At 40.8% G+C, this 17,279-nt stretch overlaps 1 protein-coding gene across 3 annotated transcripts in view; it reads right to left on the reverse strand.

Annotated features, from left to right (window-relative positions):
- Window positions 1-16,018, reverse strand: part of Kiaa2026 (KIAA2026 ortholog) — a 101,544-nt gene extending 85,526 nt beyond the window's left edge. For all 3 annotated transcript variants that reach the window (XM_042686776.1, XM_042686777.1, XM_042686775.1), the window contains exon 1: window positions 15,334-16,018. In XM_042686776.1, the coding sequence (XP_042542710.1) occupies window positions 15,334-15,929 (596 nt within the window). In that variant the 5' untranslated portion in view covers window positions 15,930-16,018. The remainder of the gene's footprint in view (window positions 1-15,333) is intronic.
- Window positions 16,019-17,279: the final 1,261 nt, after the last annotated feature.

Consider the following 17,279-nt stretch of genomic DNA (forward strand, 5'->3'; position numbering starts at 1 on the left):
TTTAGATACTGCCCAAAGGTTCATCTCCATGTACACGGGATTAGAAATCATGTGATTCAGAGATCTGAACTCCAGACACTCAGACCCAAGTGGCAGCAAACATATAGTGCATGTAATTCCCAGAAGTGGGACATAATGCTTCAGACCCTGCCCAGAAGTTAACCTTGTTGCAGGTGGTAGGGAGACTATGGAACTCAGGTGATTCCAGAGGCCTGGGTTCTGGGCCTAGCAATAAACATGTGATGGGATACAGTTCCCAGAATAAGGCCTTAGTGCTTTCAAATCCAGACCAGCAGTTCACTTCCTATAGTGGTGGGGATAGAAGGCTATAGAAATCACTTGAATCAGCCGGACACCAGTGGCTCATGCCTGTAATTCTAGCTACTCAGGAGGCTGAGATCTGAGGATTGCGGTTCAAAGCCAGCCCGGGCAGGAAAGGCTGTGAGACTCTGATCTCCAACAGACCACTCAGTAAACTGGAAGTGGCACTGTGGCTCAAGTGGTAGAGCACTAGCCTTGAGCTGTAGAGCTCAGGGACAGCGCCCAGGCCCAGAGTTCAAGCCCCACGACCGACCAAAAAAATAAAACAAAGAAATCACATGAATCAGAAGGCCTGGGCTCTGAGCCCTCAGACTCACCTGACAGCAAACACATGCAGGGATTCAGTTCCTGGAGGTGGGACTTAAGTGTTTTCAGGCCCTGCCAAGCATTTACCTCCCTGGGAGGGATGGGAGGCTGTGAACATCACATGACTTGGAAAGTCTGAGCTCAGGGCCAACAATATACTGACCAGAATCAGGCTCTGAAAGTTAATTACTATGCCAGCCAATGGCTTAGTGCTTTGCTGCCCTGGCAGAAAGTTGAAAAGAAAAATAGGAACATGGGGGAAGAGATTTAGGTTAGAAAATACTTAATTGTTAACATTTTGAGATAATAGTTACACAGACAACTAGAAAAGTTCTATGGACAGAAATATGAAACTTTTTTCTAAAAAAGGAGAGCTTAAAATATTGGTTAGGGACTCATAGTGAGAAATAAAGCCATAAAATAAATGATTATCTCTAGAAAAGCAAATATAGGAACATAAAATCTCAGGGCATAATTTTAGGATTATCTATAGCTATTAGGAAAAAAACCAGCAAATGATAGTAAGAGTCAAAAGATGAGTTATAGAGCAAGTTAAGAACAGCCAATAGACACTGGAAGAGAAAAGATTTAAGTACTCAATGATCTAAATGGTTTAATTTTCCAGATAAAATTAAGTAAGATCCAAGTAAGAGCAAGGCTAAGCAAGAAAAAATGTTTCATTTTTTTTAATTTAAGGAAGATACTGGGGTAAAGAGATAATTTTTACTTATATGGAACTAGTATTTGCCTTACCAGACTTGATAAGTTTAAAACGCATTTTTAGTGAGTTAATACTGCTTAACTAAACTACATATTCTTCACCACAAAAACCAAATTCTCAGTGGAGGCAGAGAGAAGGTTCTTAAGTTACTCTAATTCTCAAATGTGTTTGTGTTGCCTTCAAGATGCTAGTATGATGAGGTTACAAAGAAGGATGATAACTTGTCTTCCTGTTCCTGGTCAGCTTTTCTATATCTCTACGATCTACTTTAAAGTAGCAGATTGTAAATCCAGGACACTTCTAGATTATGACAACCGCACAATATCCTATAAAATTAAGGGCACGGTTTGGGTTGGAGGGGAATGATGAAGAAGGTGACATCAATCAGGATGAATTATATTTATAAATTGATTTGTACAACTACTTAAAGATAATAAAACATTTTTAAAGACCAAGTAAAAGTCTAAAAGGGGGCTGGGAAGGTAGCTCAGTGGTAGATTGCTTGCCTTGCAGGCATGAGGCCCTGGATTCAATTCTTTAGCACCACATAAGCAGAAAAAGCCAGAAGTGACGCTGTGGCTCAAGTGGTAGATCACTAGCCTTGAGCTGAAGAGCTCAGGGACAGTGCCCAGGCCCAGAGTTCAGGCCCCACAACAACAACAAAGTCTAATAGGTAGTAAGCAGAATAGAAAACTGTATATATGGTTAATCTAGAGTTTGTATTTGATATTTTCTGTGACTAATATATATGTATACAGACAGAATAAAGGAGGCTAATAAGTAATCACCTCTGAATGATGGAATGAATGATTTTTTAAATCTTAATCTTACAATAACTTTCTAAATTTCACAAGTCTTTTTTTTTGAGGTACTAGAATTTGAACTCAAGGCTTTGTACTTTCTAGGCTAATGTTCTACCATTTCAGCCATCCCTCTAGCCCCTTTTGGTTCTTATTACCTTTTAAAAAGGGTATCCCTGTTTCCCAGGTGGATTGACTTGAATCACAATCCACCTATTTACACCACTTAATGTAGCAAGGATGATAAGTACATACCATCATACCTAGGCTTTTCTCTTGAAATAGGGCCTCAATTCTTCAAATCTCTGCCTCCCAAGTAAGTGGAACCTGGATAATAACTGGCATCTCGATTACTTTTACAAACTCTTTAAAGAACATATAGAATACTTAGCAGAGTGTATACCATATTAAAATAAATGAATAATATGTTAACTATTAGTAAAAGTTTAAATTGCTAGTAAAAACATTAAAATTTTAATTAGCCAATAATTTATAAATCTTTACCATAAAATCTTGGAATAAGTCTTGAAAATAGTAACTTTTGACTGAAATTTCAATATCACCTAAATTGCTTCTCTTGGAATTAGTAAGTATAGGAAATTATTACATGTATTAATGATTGTAACATAATCAAAGATTAGATAAATTAGAGTACAGTCCTCATATTTGTTCAGTGTTCTGTAGAATAGTGTCAAATGTAATTGTCTTTAGATACTGTATAATTAGTAATATTATGTATTAAGACAAGTATTCAATTATCTCTTGCATATATGGATTTGTACTAAAAAAGACTAAAATGTCAAATTAGGCATAATGTTACAATCAATGTTTGCAACTTACTAATTGTCATGATTCTTTTTTTTTCATTTTGTGGAACTAGGGTATGAATTCAGGGCCTTGGTTGCCTTGACAGGAGCCTGACCACTTGAGCCTCACCTCCAGCACTTTCATGTGCTAGATATTTTTGAGATAAGAGTTCTATCCCTGGCAGGCATGCTCCTGTACCCACCTATTTTAACTTTCCTGTTGTAGTTGCAGCTAGGATGACAGGCCCACATAGCTGACACCCAGCTATTGGTTAAAAAGGGGTTTCTCAACTTTTTTTGCAGTTTCTGGCCTCATATTGTGAGTCTTCCATCTCACCCTCCTAAGCAGCTAAGATTACAGGCCTGATTCATTGGTACGTGACTCATAATTTTTTGTTGTTTTGGCAGACCAAAAAAAAAGCTGTTGAAAAATAATTTCAGCTGGGTACTGGTAGCTCATAACTGTAATCCTGTTTAGTCAGGATAATGATATCTAAGGATCAGTGTTCAAAGCCAGCCCAGGTAGAAAAATCCATGAGACTCTTATCACCAATTAAACACAAAGTGAAAATGTAGTTCAAGTGGTAGAGTGTGAAATTTAAGCTGAAAAGCTAAAATTAGGATGTGAGGCCATCAATTCAAACTCCAAAATAATTTGGTAGACAAGAATAAATTGGTATATGTAACAACCTAAATCGGTAAAATTCTGCATTTGACATATTTTTCTTGGATAATGAGAAGGCTAAAATTATTCAACTGAAAAAAACAAAACAGCCAGCTATAGTAGTTCAAATCTGTAATCTTAGCTACTGATTGAAAGATCTCACTTCAAGAATCCATCTTCACCAACACCTGGGTGCAGAGGTGTTTAAAGTCATTTAAAGATATGGGGGAAGATCAAGAGCTGGGTGCAGTAGTAGGCACCTGCCAACCCACTGACAAAGGGAAGCACAAATGGGAGGACCAAAGTCCAGGCTGGCCAAGGCACAAAGCAAAACCCTATCTTAAAAATAACCAATGCATAAAGGGCTAACATAGTGCCTCAAGTCGTGGTACACTGCCTTCTTAGTAAGCAGGAGGCTCTGAATAGGAAGGAAAGAAAAAAAGGAAGGGAGGGAGTGAGGGAGGGTAGGAGGGAGGAAAACAAAACAACTAAATCCACTCCAAATTATCTGGATATAAATCTAGCATACCTACTTCAGAAAAAGAAAGTCGTCTTTCAATTTTTGTTAACATTATTCTACGATTTCTTCAATGTCCAACAAAAATTTCAGGCTGGGAAGGTGGCTCAGTGGAGAGTGCTTGCCTAGCATGCATGAGGCCCATTGATTCAATTCCTCAGCACCATGTAAGTAGAAAAAGCTGGAAGTGGTGCTGTGGCTCAAGTGGTAGAGCACTAGCCTTGAGCTGAAGAGCTCAGGGACAGTGCCCGGACCCAGAGTTCAGGCCCCACGACTGACCAAAAAAATAAAAATAAAAATCAGACATATTTATATATGTGATTCTTCACCAAAGCTAAGTCAAATGTAAGTTTTTGAACTTGAAAGCCAGAAGAATGAGACTTTTTTCTCCTCTATTTTATGTATATATGTCTTAAAATTCTTTAGTTTTAAAGTGTTTAATATGGGCTAGGAAGATGGCTCAGTGGTAGAGTGCTTGCCTTGCATGCCTGAGGCCCTGGGTTCGATTCCTCAGCACCACATAAGCAAAAAGAAAAAAGCCGGAAGTGGCGCTGTGGCTCAAGGGGTAGAGTGCTAGCCTTGAGCTGAAGAGCTGAGGGACAGCGCCCAGGCCCTGAGTTCAAGCCCTACGACTGGACCCAAAAAAATAAATAAATAAAAAATAAAGTCTTTAATATAAAAATTTTCTAATACAGAATATCAAACTCTTGATTAGCATAACATATTAGGCCATTCCATAGCTATAAATAGTCACTTTTTCCTCCCTTTTCTCTCTTGAATATATTTTCTTGTTGCCTGGATCCACTACACCAAATTAACTTTTCCACTGCTCCACACCTACCTTTCATCTTATATTCATCTTTGTGGGGGGTGGGGGTGGAGTGGGATTCCTAGGGCTTGAATTCAGAGCCTGGATGCTGTCCCCGAGCTTTTTCTTTTAGTACTTGTACCAGTTTCACTACTGGCTTATCAATGGTTTACTGAAGAATGTTGTATGGACTTTTCTTTCCAGGCTGACTTCAAATCATGATCCTCAGATCTCAGCCTCCTGAGTAGCTAGGATTGCAGGCATAAGACACTGGCACCCTGCTTCTTTTTTTTTTTTTTTTTGATCAGTATAACCAATTCTAGTTTTTGGTTTTTTTTTTTTTGTCGGTCGTGGGGCTTGAACTCTGGGCCTGGGCGCTGTCCCTCAGCTCTTCAGCTCAAGGTGAGTGCTCTACCACTTGAGCTACAGCGCCACTTCCGGTTTTCTGGTGGTTTATTGGAGATAGGAGTCTCACAGTCTCTCCTGCCCGGGCTGGCTTTGAACCGAGATCCTCAGATCTCAGCCTCCTGAGTAGCTAGGATTACGGGGTGAGCCACCAGCGCCCGGCTAATCCAATTCTAGTTTTTAATCACCTAGGTTTTGTAGATAACATACTATTGTATTTGCTTCTTCTAGTTTTAGAATAGTTGTGAAAAATCTCTATATTCATTTCTAAATTCCACTATAAGTGCTTATCAAATAAGCACTGCAAATATATAATAAACTGTACTTGTCTTACCATATTAAACACACATTACTTTTTAAAAATCCTCTTCTCTCCTCCTTCCAAACAGATTTTATTGGGTTTAATTATGTTATTTTCATATATATATATATATATATATATATATATATACATACATACATACACATATATACTTTGATCATATTTACCCCATCACCCTCTTCAATCCCCACAATACCAATCCTTTTACAATTGTCATAATGTTAGTTTTTTTAAATTTATGCCAGTCCTTGGGCTTGAACTCAGGGCCTGGGTGCTGTCCCTGAGCTTTTTTGCCCAAGGCTAATGCTCTTCCACTTAAGTCATAGCTCCACTTTTGGCTTTTAGTGATTAATTGAAAGTAAGAGTATCACAGATTTTCCTGCCTAGCCTGGCTTCCAAGCATAATCTTCAGAGCTCAGCTAGAATTATAGGCTTGAGCCACTGGCACCCAGCTAGTTTTTCTTTTTTAGCTTCAGATTTTATAAATGAGTAAAATATAGCATTTTATTTTTCTGAGTTTGACGTATTTTTTCAATATGATAATCACCAGTTTCATTCATAAATTGTACAGGCTGGCCTGGAACTTGCTTATATCCAGGGGTAGCCTAAAAATTGAAATCCTCCTGCTTCAGCCTTTTTAATAATGGGATTATAGGCATGAGCTACTACATCATGTTTTTGTTTCTGTTTTAAGATGGTTTCATGGTTTCCTTTGCCTCCAATTCTCTACATTTTGATTACAGATTTGCACTACCATGCCTAGATCATACAATACCTTCTATGATGATTTGTCTGGTTTTGGTTTTGGTAGTATTAAGGATTAATCATAAGACCTAATGAATGCTGGGCAAGTTCTACCCTATCACTCATTCCACCTCTTTTTACTTTGAGATGGTGTCTCCTTAAATTATCCAGGCTAGCCTCCAACTTTCCAATTAACTAGGCTTTTAATACTGTATCAACCCCTTAAGGCAGGGTACTATATCTCTCCACTCAACCAGTATCTATTGTTTCACTTCACATAAACATGCAGAAGTTAAACAGCAATAAATCAATGAAAAAAACCTCCCTGCACTCAGATTTCCCTGCCCTCGGGTTTCCATTTTAAAGAGAAACAAAAAAAGACATAATTATATATTAAATGTTATAGAGGTTGGAATAAAATCAATAAAAGGGTAGATAATAAAAGAAAAACAGCCTGACGTGGAAGAAATAGTTGCATTTTCAAAGCTTATAGAATTCACAAACTTTATAGACCAAGATAATGACAATTTGCCTTGTGAATTGTATCACTATCCTACAATACAGTGAAATTTATGCAATCACTTAATCTCAATAAAAATTATTAAAAATAGGCTGGGAAGGTGGCTCAGTGGTAGAGTGCTTGCCTTGTATGCATGAGGCCATGGGTTCGATTCCTTAGCACCACATTAGTAGAAAAAGCCAGAAGTGGCGCTGTGGCTCCAGTGGTAGAGCACTAGCTTTGAGCTGAAGAGCTGAGGGACAGGCCCCACGACAAAAAAAAAAAAAAAGGAAAAATTATTAAAAATAAATTAAAAAAAGAAAAACAGATGGTAATTGAAAAGAAATACTATTTTAGAAAGAATGGTTAGAAAAGGCTTTAGAAGCAATAGTAGCAGAGAAGACAGGGGATCAGGAGATAACATATCTGTGGTAATAGAGTTGTTTTTTCTATTACCAGTATTGGGGCTTGAACTCAGGATCAGTATGCTTTTTTTCACTCAAGGCTGGCAACTCTACCACTTGAACTACAGCTCTACTTCTGGTTTACTGCTGGTTAACTGACGATAAGAGTCTTACAGACTTTTCCACCCAGGATGGCTTTGAACAGAGATCCTCAGATCTGAGCTCCGGTGTAGCTAGGATTACAGGTATGAGCCGCTGGTGCCCAGCTAAAATATTCAAATATAAAAGCTTGTCTTTCCTCAAGTAAAAACACCAGTATTCAAGACAAATATAAAACATGTATTTGGTTTTTTTCATGATTATTTTCTAATATTTTCATCTTCCAATTTTAAAAATTCAGGTATGTCAAAAATGTTTGTGAGCTAACATGGAAACAGTATATATTTACAACTGCTTTCTATGGGAAAACCTTTCTATGTGATAGCTTTTTCATCTGGTCCATTTCCTTCTGTGCAAAATGAAGCAGACTCTTCTTATTTATAGACCAAACATAGGAATAACTTGAATTTGCTAGGAATTGCTTTTTCAGCAAAAAATTGATAATCTGGGGCTGGGAAGGTGGCTCAGTGGTAGAGCGCTTGCCTTGCATGCCTGAGATCCTGGGTTCGATTCCTCAGCACCACATAAGTAAAAAGAAAAAAGCCGGAAGTGGCGCTGTGGCTCAAGTAGTAGAGCGCTAACCTTGAGCTGAATTGCTGAGGGACAGTGCCTAAGCCCAGAGTTCAGACCCCACGACCGGACCAAAAAAAAAAAAAAATTGATAATCTTTGCTATGTCTACAAGGAAATTTGAAAAGTATTTTTAAAAAAATAGCCAGGTGCTGGTGGCTCATGCCTGTCATCCTAGGTACTCAGGAGATTGAGATCTGAGGATTGCAGTTCAAAGCCAGACAGGGCTCCAATTAACCATCAGAAAACCAGAAGTGGTGTGTGGTTCAAAGAGGTAGAGCAGTAGCCTTGAGCCAGAGAGTTCAGGAACAGTGCCCAGGCCCCGAGTTCAAACCTCATAACTGACAAAAATAAAAACAAAAAATATGAAATAGAATCTTAATATTCTGAGTATATATTTTGTGAGAAATGTTTTCTTTGTGGTATCAATCTCAAGAGATTGAGAATATACATTACCACAAAAGTCAATCTACTACTTTGGTAGATTATGATTTTTTTTTTAATGGCTAACCTTTAAAGCTTTTGCAAACTAAAATTGTTGTTATTACAAATCGATATGTTATCACTTGAAAGAAAACTAACCCTTAGCTAATGAAATATATTGCTTCCAAAACTTTTGGAAGATGCTCAGCATATTTCATATGCTATATAACAACTTAATCATTTTCTGCATTATAAATTGGACTGATTATAAATTTTCACTGATTTTAACATAGAATACAATCTCGCAGAATAGCAACACTAGCAAAGTACCTGGAAGGTATAACAAGAGTTTACAGTCAAATAGTTTTATTTTAAACTGGCTTATCTTCTGGGATCATGATTTAGAAACAAATCAATGTAAAGACACACTAAAAGATATAAAGGACACCATCAGAAGATTTATTTTTGTCTGGAGCTATTGTTCAGATGGCTGTACTCAAAAGCTTTGAATTCTAAAATTCAGTCAGTTTTTAGTACAAGCTATTCCAACTGCTTAGAACCACACACAGAAAAATCTGGATTTCATAATTTAAATGGAATTGCAAAAAGCAACAAAATATATGGTCAATGCACAAAAAATTAAAAATGGAGGAAAAAAATGAAAAGTGTACTCATAGTTTCACCATCTAGTTACAACTAGATAAACTTTCTCAGAGCCTTGGTGTTACATATTTTAACTGAAATTATTTTACATATATATAGTTTATTCAAAATTGTAAATAAATGTAGGTGCTGGTGGCTCACGCCTGTAATCCTAGCTACTCAGGAGGCTGCGCAGTTCAAAGCCAACATGGGCAGAAAGGTCCATGAGACTCTTATCTCTAATAAACTACTCAGAAAGAGCTAGAAGTAGTACTGTGGCTCAAGTGGTAGAGCACTAGCCTTGAGTACAAAGAGGCTTAGGGATAGCGCCCAAGCCCTGAGTTCAAGCCCCAAGACCAGCAAAAAAAAAAAAATTGCAATATGAATTTCCTTTCAATAAAATCTGAATTTTACTACAAATTTAATATATTTATTATAGAAAAATCTATGAATACTTATAGAAAAGTTAAAAGAAGAAAATGAAAATTTTTCATTATCCTAATTGTGGTTGTAAACACAATTAGTATGCTTTCCATAATGGTGTGTGTGTGTGTGTGTGTACTTAATATCCTGAATTTTAAGCATGATTCATTCTGGAATATTCACAAATCCCAGAAGAAAGATGATATAACAAAAAAGTTTAGTGACAGATAATATTACCACTGGGATTAAACAGTTTTTCCCAATTAAAAAAGGAGGACTTAAGGTAATTTAATATGAACATTAAAGATCATAATATCATCCAAGTTTCTGGAGACTGAAAATGTCTCTTCTTTGTTCTGGGGAATTCTGGGTTTTATAGAGATGGCCTAAAGATTATTTAAAAGCTAAAATACAGGTATAATATGGAATTAATTTTTTACCCTTTAAATTATGTTTCTCAGGCATTTTGTCACAGCAATGGAAAGCTAACAGGGAATGACAAGCACATTATAAAACAAAACACATGAGTCTTGCCAGGCCAGTAGCTCATACCTGTAATCCTAGCTACTCAGGAAGCTTGATCAGAAGCCTGGCAGCCTGGGAAGCCTAGGCAAATAAGTCCACAAGACTTGATCTCAACCAGTAAATTACCAGACTTCTAGAATGGCTCAAGTAGTAGAACTCCAGCAAAAAAGTCCACCAAGAGTGCAAGGCCCTGAGTACAAGCCACAATCCTAGTATGTATGTATGCACATGCACATGCACATGCCCACATAAACACACAACACAAAACATCAAAAAAATCCCAACAACAATCAAAGTCTACATAGGCATTTTTATTATATGAAAGCTAAACCATTCTTAAATTAGTATCTTCAATGGAAAACAAAACAAAAAAAAATCATTAAGCAATGAAGTCTGTGTTCACATTATTCCAGATAATACATTTGTGTCATGAGAAATCCTTTTCAACTTTGTTAACTGCACTTACTCAAAGTGTTCAGCTTTTTAAATATACTTTAATAGAAGTTTTTCTAATCCTTTTTCTTCCTGAAAAGACTGTTGAAGACAATCCTCAAAGTTTGCTGCCCCCTTTTATAACTAAACTTCATCCTGGGCAGTCTCATTCACTTTCATTTCTTTAATCATTGCCTTTCTGTATGTTAACCCTTTATTAAACATCTATAGTGCCAGGAGTGGGTGCTTCATGCCTGTAATCCTATTCAGGAGGCTGAGATGTGAGGAACATAGTTCAAAGCCAGCCCAGGCAGAAAAGTGAGACTCTTACCTCCAATTAACCACTCAAAAACTGGAAATGAAGCTGCAGCTTAAAGTGGTAGAGTGTTAGCTTTGCTCACAAAGAGGCTCAGGGACAGCACCCAGGCCTTCAGTTCAAACCCCACAAAAACCACACTTCTTATTACCATATGCACTTTTTAAATTAATTTTCAGCTGGATATCTTCAAATGAATCCCTCTTATCATCACAGTATCTCCATCACCTGGGTACAAATAACCTAATTCATTTGGACATCACTCCTTCACACCATGCATCCAACAGTTTGCCATTTACCATTTGCACCTGCTGAGTTAAATTCTCTTCTGTATCTTCATCTAAGCTTTATATTCCAACTGTTCATTATATTTTTTGATGGAATTAATTAAATAACCTTTTAATTGACTTCCTGCTTTCTTCCTCCTTCCATTTCTACCTTCTTCAAAATACTAGTAACATCATGTTACTCTCTTAACCCTTGTGACACATTTACATGGCCTAGATTCTAAACTCCTTAGTAAGCATTCAAAGCCCTCTCTAACTGGCCCCATCCTATCTTTCTAGACCTACCTGTCACTACAGATCCTATTCATCTTATACACTAATCATAGGGTACAAACTATTTCCTAACGAATACTCTGTATTTGTATGCATCAGAATTCTAAATTGTATTTTCTGTTCACCTATCAAAATGAAGTAGCATAAAAGATCATTTTATATGGCTTTATACTCTACCTAGCACAGAATAATTAAAGTAATTGTCAATTGACTCCTGAATTTCACCTACCAACATTTTATACACTCTTTAAAACCTAGTTTAAAAATAAGCTTGAAACCGGACGCTGGTGGCTCACACCTGTAATCCTAGCTACTCAGGAGGCTGAGATTTGAGGATCATGGTTCAAAGCCAGCCCAGGCAGGAAAGTCCATGAGACACTTATCTCCAATACCACTCAGAAAACTGGAAGTGGAGCTATGGCTCAAGTGGTAGAGTACTCGCCTTGAGCTGAAGAGCTGAGGGACAGTGCCAAGCCCAAAGTTCAAGCCCCACAACCGGCAAAAAAAAAAAAAAAATTAGCTTGAAGCCAGGCATCAGTGGTTCATGCCTGTAATCCTAGCTACTCAGGAGGCTGAGATCTGAGGATCAAGGTTCAAAACCAGCCCAGGCAGGAAAGACCATGAGACTCTTATCTCCAATTAGCCACCAAAAAAACTGGAAGTGTTAATGTGGCTCAAGTGGTAGAGTGCTTGCCTTGAGCTGAAGAGCTGAGGGACAGAGCCCAGGCCCAGAGTTCAAGCCTCACAACCCACCAAGCAAATAAACAAACTAGCTTAAATAAAATCTATTAAAGTATTTGAATCAGTTTCCTCCCACCCCTGTTATTTTTTCTTTACATCTCTAACACTCCTGGGAATAGCATATGTTCCGTCCTGAGGGCTGGAGAAGGCCTGGGAAAGCATTTGACCTGGGTGGGACTTGAAATTCAGTAAATTTAGCTGCTTTGGAAAAATGAAATTCAGTGAATCAGCCTGTTCAAATTATGTTATAAATATCAAAATAGCCCCATGCAGTTAAAAAGGTTTCTCACCCCTGCTACTATAGCTTATCCCAGTAGTACTCTAAGCATTCTTCCTTGCAGCATAGTATTTAACAAGCTAAATCAAGATTTACCACTAAAACTCTGAAAGTAATCTGGGAACAATGGCTCACATCTATAATCCCTGCTACTTGGAAGGCAGAAAAAGGAGGATTACAGTTGAAGCCAGCCCAAACAAAAAGTTATCAAGATTTTATATTGAACAAGATGGACATGATATTTCATAACTGTAATCCCAGAACATGCATGGGAGGCAGAGATAGGAAATCACGATTCAAGGATAGATGAAGGCAAAAAGCAGGAAGTTGATCCTATCTAAAAAATAACTAAAAAATATCTTAAAGATAACTAAAAAGGGGATATGGCTCAAGTGGCAGAGCACTTGCCTAGATACGTATATATACATATACATACATATGTGTGTATATTTATGTTTAAAATCTGGCTTTTTTTCTTTTTTGCTTATGTGGTGCTGAGAAATCGAACCCAGGGCCTCAGGCATGCAAGACAAGCGCGCTACCACTGAGCCACTTTCCCAGCCCTATATTTATGTTTATATATCTACTACTAGTATAAATATCACAAAAGCAAAACAAAACCAGACATTTAGAATAAAATAATAATAGAATATACTGAAGTTTTAATAATTTCTTCCCTCACTCCTATTTGGACCCATTTTGTATGCCTTCTGAGGTACAGACAAAACACTGGAGACTAAACTATAAAAATATATACTAAAGTATTTAAAATTATTTGTAGTTTCCAGAAAACTATGCTGTTTTATGTCTTGCATTCATTGTAGTTTAGTATTCTAAAATGTCCCTGTCAAATCCACCTACAATATTCAACTCCTTTAAGAATGAGTTCAAGTACAAACTGTATTAACTTTATTCTCTTTCCCCTTCTCCTTTCTTTTTCTCACCTGTTATCCCTTTTCTTCCAGCTTTAGATCACCCTCTCCTAAACCTTGTTAATATATCCAGTATGTTCATTATCTTTTTTTTTTTTCCAGTCCTGGGGCACAAACTTAGGTCCTGGGCACTGTCCCTGAGCTTCTTTTGCTCAAGGCTAGCGCACTACCACTTGAGCCATGGCACCGCTTCTGGCTTTACCTGTTTGTGTGGTACTGAGGAATCAAACCCAGGGCTTCATGTATGCTAGGTAGGCACTCTACCACTAATCCACCTTCCAGCCCTAGATTCATTATCATCTTAGGTGTTTTCTTCCCTACTCAACTGTAAACCAATCAGTTCAGAAAACTTGTCTACTGATCTGAGACACATGGAAGTCCAACACTAGTGGACACTTAAATATTTGCACAATCAATTAATTTAGACTAATACTCTCATTATACAGATAAAGACTCTGGAAGTTTTACAATGTTTATTCAATGTACTAATATCATTTGGCTGCTCTTTAATGATAATGTGACATCCTCTTTACCAAAGGCATCTCATTTATTATCAGTCACTAGAAGCTCAGTAGTATATGAAACAGCAGTAAAATTATCCTTACAAACTGAAAGATTTAATTTAGGGTTACAAATATACATCAGAACACAAAAGGAAACTTAAATGACATAAATACTAAAATACTATATAATACTTCATTTCCAAATAAGGTGTCTTGGTCATCTGGTTGCTAAAAAACCCTGTTCATGAGAACTATAACATATTGTTTTGAAACATAATAAATTATATTCCAAACCTAAGTTGCAACTGAGGCTTTTCAAACATGTCTACCCAAAGCAATTATATAATAACGACTTAGTCTTCTGGCTAGTATAGAAAAAGTAATAATTTCCTAATATACCTAAGCAAACATCATTTGGTGGGGGGGGGGGAATCCGGTCGTGGGGCCTAAACTCTGGGCCTGGGCGCTGTCCCTCAGCTCTTCAGCTCAAGGCTAGCGCACTACCATTTGAGCCACAGTGCCACTTCCGGCTTGTTTTCTTTTGGCTTATGAGGTGCTGAGGAATCGAACCCAGGGCCTCAGGCATGCAAGGCAAGCGCTCTACCACTGAGCCACCTTCCCAGCCCCAAACTTATCATTTATAAAGTGTATACATAACATCACTAACAAGTACAAAAAAGTGAGCAACTCAGAACTCTACTTGAAACCATCATGCTACTTTGTGCTATCAAAATGTAAGCATTTTTTTCTCTTCTGCTGAATGTTGGAGATTAAGTATCTTTAGTAACATTATAACGTTTATGTTTACAACGTTTATAAGTTACAACGTTATAAGTTTAACTTCTAAGTATGGATACTATTAAATCACCTGAGAATTCTTAATGCACATTAGCCGCTAGGAATGATGGCTCCAAGAATTTAAAATTTTACCTTTAAGTAGGGTTGAAGGTATGACTGAAGAGCACGCTTGCCTAGCCTGTCTGAATTGAGGCCCAGGATTCAAGCCTCAAAAATTAGCCTCTGTGTTAAAGAGAAAGTTTCTCTGTCCTTTTCTAAGACTAAGGTCTGTTAGCTTATGGAAACTAAATGCTCTTAGAAACTTGAGCAGTTTCTTGCAGCCAGCTCTCTTGCTTCATTCTACATTCTTTTCAAATCTTTAAAACTTGACGGACCTTCTGAGTTTAGAAACTTTGATATCAATTTGCAGTGTACTTTAAGACTTAAAAATAATGGTTCGAGAGTGGATTATCGTGTCTGAATCACAGTGATAACGCATTGATAGAAATATGGAAATCAGCTTCTCCCTTCCCGGGTGCCCAGCTTTCAGCCCACATCCACCACACCCCTCCAAGGCCCCCGCCCAGAGCTGCTCCACCTCTCGGGGTTCTCCGCCACCGACACCGCACCTATCAGCGCCGCCCCCCGCTCCCTGGCCCAGCCCATCCTCGCTCGGACACGTGTGAGGGTGTGTTTGTGTCAGTCTGTCAGTCCCACCCAGAATGGGGCTAGCTTACCGAGAGAGAAGCGCCAACTTCTGCTCCAGCAGCATCTCTAGCTTCTGGCCCTGTTTGGAGATCCAATGGTCCACTCCGTGCAGGCGGTAACACGTCTCCAGCATCGTCCTGAAGTCCGCCACAAACTCCGTGATGCCCCGGTACTGGCCGCTGGCGAACTTCTCCTCCATCTTCAGCAAACACATGCCCTGGCCCGGCGGCGGCGGCGGGACGGCGCGACTGCCCCGGCCCCCGCCGCGCGGCCCCTCGGCCGCCTCCTCTTCCCCGCTGGCAACGCCCCCCAAGGGCTGCAGGAAGGGGGCAGTGAGGCCCCTATGCTTCTCCTGCAGGAACTCGCCCAGGATGCGGTAACCCTGCTGCAGCTCGTAGGTCAGTTCCTGCTCCTTGCAGCCACCGCCCGCGACCCCCTTCGTCTCCGCCGCCTCCTCCGCCGGGTCCGCCGCGTCCTCCAGCGAGGAGGCACTCCTCCCGCGGGCCGGCCCCGTGGCCGGGGCCGCCTCGGCCACCTCCTCCTCGCCCTCTGCCTCGGCCGCCGGTGGCGGCCGCTCCTCTTCCCCAGCCGGCTCCATCTCCCCGGGAGGCTCGGGCACGCTCATGCTCTCGGCAGGCCCAGGCTGGGAGGCGCGGAGCGGCCTCTCGAGACGCCGAGGGACGTGGGAGCGCGGGCCGCTTCCTCACGGCTCGGCCGTGCCGCGCAGCCCGTGCCGCATCGGGCCTCGTCCTTCTTCAGCCGCCGGCTCGGCTCGGTGCGCGCGGGGGTCTCGAGCTCGCCGCCGGCGGGGCGGGGTTACATGGCGCGCGGGGAGGGGGAGAGGAGAGCCCGGGTGCCCTCCTCTCTCCCCTCCCCCGGCGGCGCGCGCGCGGCCCTCGTCGGCTTCACCCCTCCGCCGCCCGCCCGCCGGTCGCCGCTCTCTCCACCGCCGAGCCTCGCGGGGCGGCCGCGGCCCCGGTGCCCCACCCCCTCCCGGGCCGGCAGGGGGCGGGGAGGGGGCGAGGAGTACCAGGGGCTCCTCTCTCTCCTCCCCCGGGTGGGCCGCGGCGCTGGGCCGCGGCGGGCCCGGCTCCTCCTCTCCCTCACACCCCCTCCCGCCCCTCTCTACCTGCGGGGGACCTGGGCAGAAGGAGGCGGCGCACGGACGGGCCTGGCGACAACTGTCAGTTAGGATCCCCACTGGGCGGGGGGGAGGGGATGAGGGGAGGGGCAGGCAGAGCAGGGGGAGGGCACTCAACCCTCCGGGCTGAGCTAAGCTACAGAAAGAGGGAAAGAAAGAGGCACCGTCGCCATCCCCTCTGCGCGTGCGTAGTAGAACAAAATCTTCCCCCTGCTCTCCTCGCGCTCCGCCCAGCTTTGCGAAAGGGAAGACTACGGCTCCGCGACCCGACCGAGGCCCGGAACGCCGCGCGGGAGAGTGACGTCATTAGCGCGCGGGCCACCGTAAGGGGCGGGGTGGAGGGGGAAGCAGAGCGCCTGCGCCGCCGTGCTCACGGTGAAAACCGGGCGGCCGGAGGCTTCAGCCAGTCCAGCTCTGTTGATTCGTGAGACTCTGGTAATCCCTAAAATCTCTAATTTATCCTAAAGGAACCTAATAGTTAACCTTATTACGGCAAATGAATAGTGAGAAAGCATGACATGTAAGTCCTCTCCACGGTAAAATTTACATGCCTTTTGCATTAATGCCTCTCAAAAACATGCCAAAATTGAAATCCTCAACGTTTTTGGTTGGTTTGTCCATAAATACCATTTGAAAGTAAAATACTGAGATGGGGACATTTTTGTGCTTTAGAGTAGTTACAGTTCATTCTATATGCACAGATTCATTTGATACGGAAGGATTCCTACTATCAGATATTTGTAATTTGTTAGTTTGACATTTACATTAATAGTGTTCTCCGGATGCTGAAGATATACCTCAGCTCAGGAAGGAAAAGGACAGAGACTAGACCTA

Source organism: Dipodomys spectabilis, unplaced genomic scaffold (genome assembly GCF_019054845.1).
Source record: "Dipodomys spectabilis isolate Male_0828 unplaced genomic scaffold, ASM1905484v1 ptg000098l, whole genome shotgun sequence".
Taxonomy (NCBI): domain Eukaryota; kingdom Metazoa; phylum Chordata; class Mammalia; order Rodentia; family Heteromyidae; genus Dipodomys; species Dipodomys spectabilis.